We start from the raw sequence: 7,976 nt of genomic DNA, 5'->3' as shown, positions 1-7,976 counted from the left end.
CCCCCCCCCCCCCCCCCCGACAGCAATTCCGCCCCTTCGCCAATCGACTTCTCCACCCGACCAATGACCGGGCGCCCGAGATTTCGCGCGATCTGCGCGCGCCGGATGACGTGTCTGCCGGCCCGGAGGAGGCACCGGCCGCGATGGGTCCGGCATTCTCCCTCCGTCGGAGTCGGCCCAGCTTCGGGGCCCCCGCCAGCCAAAGCCTGAATGAGCCCCCCGCCAAGCGCCGGATGCCGCCGTCCGAGCCCGAGCCACGCCCCGGGCCGCCTGCCGGGCCGCGTCCCGTTTCCCTGGGCGAGGCACGCGTGGCGGCTACTGCGATTGCCGAGCCGCAGCCGCTGCTGTCTTCGGGACTCAGTCGTGGGAGCCTCTTCAGTTCGCGCCTGCAGCGCCTCCACCGGGCCGAGCCCGTCTCGACCGTGGCCACAGCACCGCCGGCTTGCGTCCCCCCCCCGGAGGTGCCTCGCTCTGCGGGATCGCCCGCGCCAGGACTTGCTGCCCCGGCCGGTGCCCCCATTCCGACCTCCGGTGCCGTTGCCCATTTGACCACCATCGACTTGTCGATGGACTCGACCGTAACAGGGTCCCCCGTTTCCCCCTCCTCAACGGCCTCCTGGTCATCGTCCCGGCGGGAGCCAGTTGACAAGCCGCCAGCCTCCACCTCGGTCCCTCCTTCGATGTCCCTTTCTTCGGTCGAGCCATTGCCCCCGGCGCGGCGGCCGGGCTCCCTGCCCGGGGTGCCGGCCGGCCGTGTGTCACTTTCAGAGGGGCCCGCCTGGCGGCAGTCCTCCACTCCCATGGGCACGATGGCCCCGGCGTCGGCGGTGGCCTCGCCCCCCCCTGCAGCAGCCCCGACGCCTGCTTCGGCTCGTGCTCGCCGGCCCATCTTGAAGTCGGATTCTCGTGTGCGTGCAGCCGACCTGGTTCGTGGGTCGATGGCGGCCTCGTTACTGGCTCCGGCGCAGGTGGCCTCGCGCGAGCGCCTGGAGCCCCTCCTCCGGGACCCATCAGATGCCCGGGTGTCGGCGGTGTTGCGTGATGTCTTTGGCGCCGAGGGCGAGTGCACTCGCTCGCTTCTGTCCGGCCGTCTGAACATCTTTTCGTCACTCTCCTCGTGCGTGTCACTGCCCCTGCGGACCCGGCCTTCCCCCCCCCCCCCTGCCGCCGGCTAATTTTCTCATTGTTTCGCCCCCCCCCCTCCTCGCCCCGTCTGCCCTCTGCTCTTCAGATCCACTCCACTTGGAGAACTGCCGGAGGCGTTGCTCCGTGCGGCAGCCGGCTCGCCGGACTACGGAATGGCCTATGATGCGCTGGGCTCGGTGGTTGATGGCCGCGAGGCCGCCACCCTTTTGGCCGATGTGCCCGGGCATGGGGGGCCGGCTGACGATCGGGCCAGCCAGCTTCGTGTTTCGGCCGACCATCTTCGCGGGCGCCTGGATGGCTGCGAGATCTCCTCCTTTGCAATGGCTTTCCGTCGATAGTCGAAAAAATATAGATGTGCAAGGGCCCGCACTGCCTTCGCCCCTTTTTCCTTTGAGTCCCCCCTCGCATCCTCCCCCCCCCCTCCCTCCCTCTTCCCCCCCTTTTCCGCCTTCCCGGCTCCTCGTCTCCTTCGCCCATCCCCCTCTGGCGCTTCCACGATGCCCGGGAGCAGGGTGTTCGAGTGGCTGTTTTTCGTGCAATTCCGGTGCTGCCTCCTCAGCCATCGGTCAGCTCGTCCAGCATGGCGAAGATGGCCTCAGCCAAGTGCATGGCATCCGCGACAAAGGGTGACCGCTCGGCCAAGATCCCTTCCTCCAGTTGGGGCGCCTGGAGCAGTGTCTGGCGCAAGATGTCGCCGGCCACTTGCGCGTCAATGTGCAAGTGGAGATGGTGGCTTGGGCCCAGCTGTGAGGACAAATGCCGCACGGCCTGCAGGACCATCCTGGCCCTGGAGGCGGGGGCGTCATCTCGCCGCAGGCCTTGCACAAGGGGCTCGATGTCCCACCACACGAGACGCCGGTCCGCCACCCGGCCAAGCCAGTCTAATGTGCACCGGCCCCAGGCCAAGTGCGCGAGGGCGTCCAGTGGCCGGCCACTCAGGCGGTGAGTGTGTTCCAAGCTGCCAAGTGCCATGGAGTGCTTGAGGGTGCTTCGCGAAAAGGGATGGACGAGCACCACATCATGGCCCTCTTCTTGGAGCCATGCCTGGAGGCTGGCCTCCGAGGGACATGGCAGCAGGGTCTCCGGTCCGGCCGGCCACACCGAGGAGGGATAGCGCAATGGCGAGCTTCAGATTTGGCCCCCCGGGGGGTCAGCATCGGTTATGGGGCCATGGCGGGGGCGTCCGGGCGTCAGCGTACCATAGCCCGGCAAAGGCCTCCATGCGACAGGCCTGTCGATGCTTGTGGATCGCCTCCTGTGCCCCGGGCATCGGCCAGCCCGAGTGGTGGAGGAGCCATTGGGCCACGAACCGGGCCAAGGGGTCGCCGCCGACCACAGTCACGCGCCCGGGTGTGTGGCCAGTGTTGGCCACCGCCATGCCCATGGCCAGCAATTGGAGATCCACCACCGGGCCGGAGCCCAACAGGCGCCAAATATCGAAGCTGACTTGGGGCACTTCATCCGGGGTGACGTTTCGGGGGGGGCCCTCGCTCGAGGGGTGCAGGAGCCGGGCCGTGGCGGCCAGGTGTCGCGCCTTGCGCCCGGCGAAGCCTTGCACCACTGGCCGGAGGGACTTCTCCTCGAAATCCGCCAAGGACCGCGTCCGGAGATGGACCAGGCGCAGGCTGGTCCCGGGGCCGGCGTCGAGCGCCATCGGGGCCCGGACGCCGCAGCCCTCGATCAGGCAGTGTTCCGGGTCCCTTTCCGGATGGCTGTCCGCCCATCCGCCAGCCGATGGCGCCGAATGTCGGCCGAGAGAGAGAGAGAGAGCGAGAGCGAGAGACAGAGAGCGGTAAGGCGAGGGGGGATAGAAGGGGCGAGTCCGTTGACCGGTCAGTGGACACATTGCCACCGGCCGGGGCACCTGCCACGCGTGGCCACAATCGGGCCAGGCACATACCCGCATGATCGAAGCGGCTGGCCGTCCGTCAAAATGGTGGGACCCTTGAGGATATGTCCGCCACAGCGGCCAGCATGGATGGCGGTCCCGGCCCCGGCCCCGGCCCCGGCCCACCGGACAAAGGACTTCAGCTTGAACAGCTCGCCGGCCACCTGCGGATGGTAGCCAAGTTCCCCGAGGCGACTGGAGTCGGCGTGGCTCGAAGCCCGCACCCGGCGCGCCCGGGCATCGAGCTCCCAGGGGTCGGCATGGCGCGCGGTGAACCGGGAAAGGCCATGCGTTTGGCGGTCCAGCCATCCGGCCCCGCCGGCCGATTTCCAGGCCAAGGCCACCGCCAGATCCGGCGCCGAGGAGGCGCCCATCGCCCGGTCGACAATCCCCTCGAGAAGGCCCCAGAGCGAGGCCCGGGGAGTTTCCTGGTCGAACACAACTTCGGCCGGGGGGTGTGCCGGCGGCCAGCGGTAAGTCGCCCAGGCGGTGGTCCTCATGCACCTCGCAGCAGCATGCACTCCTTGGGATGATCATCTTCACGCACTGAACTCATCCACATCGATCAGCCCCACCCACTGCCAGCGCCACACCGTGCGCGAGGCCTCGAGGCAAAAATCCTGCGCCGCCACCTGGCATGCGCGGCCTTCCGCCGGCCGGGCGTCCTCGACAGGCGGGCATCCCTCAAGCAGTGGCCGTAGCAGGGGCCGTAGTGCGGCCTGCTCCTCGGGCCGGACAGCTCCCAAGAGCGCGGCTTCGCTCGTCAGGGGGAGGCGCCGGAGCAATCCCGGGGCCTGGGCCTCCCAGAGGCCGAGCACCCTCTCGATGTCATCGGAGGAATGGTCATCCAACAGCACGATGGCCGGCGTGTCGGGCGCCAGCCCGGCTTGGAGCACCTCAAGCGAATGTCGAATCCAATCGTCGATGTTGGCAGCCTCATTGCGGATGACAGTGCACAGGCCGAGCGGCCGGGCATAGGTGCCGGGTGTTGGGCCGGCCGGCGAGGGCTCGGCCACCAGGGGCGCCGTGGTGGCGGGAGGCTCCCACTCCGGGAGTCGGTTTCGACAAGCCAGCCACACGAGCCCGAGCAGCGGACACAATGCCAAGCCCCGGAGAAACATGCGCAGTAGGACACTTCTTCGAGATGCCCGGGACAAGGCCCGGCTCGGGGTCCAACGTTGTGTAGGCAACATGTCAACGGAGTCGGCAGCCCGATGGCCGAGAGGCAGGATGTATTGTCCGTGTGCGTGCGCGTGTGTGCGTGTGTGTGTGTGTGTGTGTGTGTGTGTGTGTGTGTGTGTGTGTATATGGATGGGGGAGGGGGGAGACAAGGCCGGAAGGGTGAGGCAGAGAAGAAGGGCAAAGCGTGCTTCCAGGAAGGCATTAAACCATGGCCTCCGATGAGCCAGGGTCCACCATGCCGACGCTTGACACATCACAAGTGCCTCGCCCCGTCCGGCGGACAGATCACCTCCCCACTCCCCCGCCAGGATGGCGCCGGGTGGGGGAAGCGATCGGCGGAACTGGCGGGTCCCGAGTAACCCACAATGCTCCAAAGGCACGTGACATGCCGTTTTTTTTGAATCGGCCCCTCCTCCGGTGCTTTTTTATTTTTCGGCCCGGGCGCCCCGGCAACGGGCCGGCAGAAACACCGGCCAGCCTGGCCGTGCCGATGCCCGTACAACCGGCATGTGTGTCTGGCATGCGTGGGTGGCCGCGGTGCGCCTTTTTGCATGCGGCCGGGCATTCATCAATACCGGATCTGGTCCTCTTCCGGAGGTGGATCCTGATCAGCCCCCCTCCCCTCTCCCCCTCGCACCTTGCCCCTCCTTCCCAGCAATCCGCATCTCTTGTCTGTGCCCTGCCCCGCCCCGGTTCGAAGTGGCCTTGGTCTCCATATGTCGGAGAGCCCGCAGTCCAATCTCCGGTCGTACTATGCCCTGCCCGGGCCGCCGGACACCCCGCCTTGGGGCATGTCCCCCGGCCAGAGGGCAAGGCGCCAGCGGGACCCTTTGCTGGATCTTCGACCGGATCCCGAGGCGGATTTCTACCTCGGCGAGGGGAATCCCCTGAGCATCACGTCCTTCGTGGCTGACACCACCTTTGACGCCGGGGCCACGGCCCGGCGGCCAGGTCCCGATCAGCAGGGCCCCTCGGAGCGCGCTGCCCCGGCGAGCGAGCCAAATCCCCTTCCCTCCCCGCTGTTCAATGCCGGGACCGGTGCCGCCGGGGAGGACGACCCGCTGGACCTCTCGGGCCCGAGTCAGGAGCAGCTGCTCGTCGAATGGTTCGGCGCTTCGGGGCTGAATGCCACGCAGTTGAGCCGGCATTTGGGGGTCCGCGAGCCGCGGCGGAAGCGCCCGCGCCCGATGCCCACTCGAGCGGCGGTCGCCGTCCCCAAGGCCGAGCTGCCGATCGGGTCGGTGGCCGAGCACCCTCGTCATCGGCCGGTCGGGCGGCCCGCCGGCGTCGGCGATGCCCCGGCCACCCACCCCGCACCAGACCCCATCTATCATCAGCTCCCCTCGTCGCCGGGCAATTTGCATCCTCTGTGGCCAAAGCCCGCCCCGGGTGTCGTGGATCTCGCCGCCGCCAGCCCGGAGTCGGATGTTGTCTCGTTCGATGGGCCCCCCTCCGAGGATGATGCGCTGCCCCCCTCGTGGGACACTTTTGCACACCCCCTTCGGACAGCCGCAGCCGAGGAGCCTCCCGCCTTGCGAGATGCCTCCTCCCGGTCGCCAGCCCGGCTTTCGAGTGCTCCGGCGCCAGCGGCCTCTCCCCCGCCAGCTGGCCCGGGCGCTGGGGCCAGCTCCCCCGCCATTTTGCATGCTGCTCAGATGCCACACACCGAAGCCCGCCGGCATGTGCCCACCCCCGTGGACGGGGTGGCCCGTGTGAATGGCTCCTCCGATCGGACGGGCTTGTCCTCCAGCCTGCTGGGCCTCGGCTCCGCATCCGACGAGGGGATGCCTCTCGTGCGTGTGCCTTTTCATCCCCCCCCCCCCCCCCCGGTCGTGAGACCCCGCTGACCTTCATCTTCCGTTCCCCTTTGACCGACCGCCCTGCAGCCGACAACCACATCGAGCCGGCTTGCCCAGCCGCTGGACCCCCTCGCGGCCTCCCGCCCGATGGCCCCCGCCACGCGTCCGCTGTCCACCGACGGCCATCGGACCCTTTCGTCCCTGATTGCGCCGGCCTCCCCGCCTTCGGTCCGCGAGGCGACACCACCCCCGGCCCCGGCCGATCCTGCTCCCGCCTTGGCCGACATCTCGACCATCCCCCTCGAGCATGATGTCTTCGAGTTGGACTTTGCACTGCCCGATGAACCCTCGCCCCCGGTGGGCTCCCCCTCCACCGGGGCCGCTCACTGGTCGATGTCTTCCTCCAACGCATCGGCCCATGCCGTGGAGGCAAGTGCTGCCATGGGGAATCATGACACTCAGCCTGATCGCCGTCCGTGGACCGCCCACCCGGCGCCGGTCGGCGCCTCCAGCGCCAGATGGCCCCCCTCCCGGCCAAGTACCTCGCCCGCCTTGGGTACCGCGGCGTCGAATGGAAATGCGTCGCTCGCGTCGTTGGCCGCCAATCACTGGCATCTGGGGGCCCATTCGCGACCGGTCTCGCGCGCGGATGGGGCCGCCACGGGCCTCGGCAATGCAGCCCCGGTCGATCCCTTCCAACATCTTCCCAAGCGTCACTTGAGTTCTCGCGGGTCCTTCAGCGACCTGGCCGCCTTGCGGTCACGGCTCCAGGCACGCTCGGTCCAGCGCCCGCGTTCGGCTCCGGGGGGCCCGCCCGGGGGCGGGTCCACCCCTGTGGCCGGGCGCGCGGTGTTGATCGGCGCGCGGCGCCTTGCATCGGGCCCCCCCGGGGCCGGAGACCTGGCGGATGTGGCCATCCGCAGTCCGCGCGTGCGTCAGCTTCTTCAAAGTGTCGGGACAATTGTCCCCGGCGATGGCGGTGCCCCGGCCGCCGGCCCGGCTCGCCCGCACACGGCCCCCGCCCCGGCGGCCCCGGCCCCGGCCCCGGCCCCGGCCCCGGACCCGCCATTCTTCCTGTCGTCAGCGACCTCGGGGGCGAGTCTACGTCCTGGTGCGGAGCGTCCCGCCTCCGCCTCCGCCTCCGCCCCCGCCTCCGCATCCTCGGCATCCATCTCTCCCATGCTGGGCTCGGGACCTGTGGCAGCGGCCAGCAGCATGTCACTCGCCGACCCCCTGCCGGCCTCGGCTCCGGTGTCCACGCAGGCCTCGGCACCGATTCGCTCTCCTGCCCCACGGCCAGCCTCCTTCCTCACGATTGGCAGTGTTCGATCGGATGGTGGCCAGGCCACCCCCCTTGCCCCGGGCAGCCCCTCCTCCACTGGGTCCGCCACCCGCTCGCGTCTCCTGCAGCAGGCCCTGTCCAGTGGGTCGCCAAGACGGCGCGCCCTCTAGACCCAGCTGCCAATTCTTGACTCCGGGTTCTTCACCCCCCCCACACCCCTGCACACACGCCCACACACACACACACACACACACACGCATATACAGACGCACCGCGCGCGCGCGCGCGCGCTGCAGGGACCCTCCCGACACGCATGCGTGCGCCCGATCGGCGTGAGGGATCTCGTTGCTTCCCCCCCCCCCCCTTGTACCATATTTATATAAACCTCGCCCCCCTCGTCGTGGGTGATGCGTTCTCCACCAGAGGGATGACACGGGTCCCATTCTATTTTCCCCTCTCCCCGCGCCTCCGGTGTCCCTTGCTCCTTCCCATTCGCTTGCCTCTCTTCATCCCTGGCTTCTTGCACCCTCCCATGCCGCTGCTCGGGATGCAGGCCCCACCCCTGGCTCCCATGGTGGCGGCAGCAGGCGGCCCCGGCTTCCGGGTCACCCTGCACCCCTCGGGCGACGGGGACTTCCTGATCCCCTCAATTGCCGGTCCGTCCCTCGTCCCCCCCCCC

At 69.1% G+C, this 7,976-nt stretch overlaps 4 protein-coding genes across 4 annotated transcripts in view; 3 read left to right on the top strand and 1 right to left on the bottom strand.

Annotated features, from left to right (window-relative positions):
- H696_04999 (hypothetical protein) overlaps nucleotides 1-1,535 on the top strand; it is a 4,286-nt gene extending 2,751 nt beyond the window's left edge. Inside the window, exons 6-7 of the mRNA XM_009498868.1 lie at nucleotides 24-1,117; nucleotides 1,232-1,535. Of these exons, the coding sequence (XP_009497143.1) occupies nucleotides 24-1,117; nucleotides 1,232-1,484 (1,347 nt within the window). The 3' untranslated portion in view covers nucleotides 1,485-1,535. The remainder of the gene's footprint in view (nucleotides 1-23; nucleotides 1,118-1,231) is intronic.
- Nucleotides 1,536-1,571: 36 nt separating this feature from the next.
- On the bottom strand, nucleotides 1,572-4,155 carry H696_04998 (hypothetical protein; the record flags this gene model as incomplete). The annotated part of the gene is made up of 4 exons (XM_009498867.1): nucleotides 1,572-2,272; nucleotides 2,346-2,846; nucleotides 3,047-3,476; nucleotides 3,582-4,155. 4 exons carry the CDS (start codon nucleotides 4,153-4,155, stop codon nucleotides 1,702-1,704), a joined length of 2,076 nt encoding a protein of 691 aa, XP_009497142.1. The 3' UTR covers nucleotides 1,572-1,701.
- Nucleotides 4,156-4,743: 588 nt separating this feature from the next.
- On the top strand, nucleotides 4,744-7,467 carry H696_04997 (hypothetical protein; the record flags this gene model as incomplete). The annotated part of the gene is made up of 2 exons (XM_009498866.1): nucleotides 4,744-6,009; nucleotides 6,103-7,467. Exons 1-2 carry the CDS (start codon nucleotides 4,933-4,935, stop codon nucleotides 7,465-7,467), a joined length of 2,442 nt encoding a protein of 813 aa, XP_009497141.1. The 5' UTR covers nucleotides 4,744-4,932.
- Nucleotides 7,468-7,664: 197 nt separating this feature from the next.
- Nucleotides 7,665-7,976, top strand: part of H696_04996 (hypothetical protein) — a 1,424-nt gene continuing 1,112 nt past the window's right edge. Inside the window, exon 1 of the mRNA XM_009498865.1 lies at nucleotides 7,665-7,953. Within this exon, the coding sequence (XP_009497140.1) occupies nucleotides 7,725-7,953 (229 nt within the window). The 5' untranslated portion in view covers nucleotides 7,665-7,724. The remainder of the gene's footprint in view (nucleotides 7,954-7,976) is intronic.

The sequence above is a fragment of the Fonticula alba genome (genome assembly GCF_000388065.1).
Source record: "Fonticula alba strain ATCC 38817 unplaced genomic scaffold supercont2.8, whole genome shotgun sequence".
NCBI classification, from domain to species: Eukaryota; order Rotosphaerida; family Fonticulaceae; genus Fonticula; species Fonticula alba.
The sequence above is the reverse complement of the archived record's forward strand: the minus strand, read 5'-3'. Positions and strand labels throughout refer to the sequence as shown.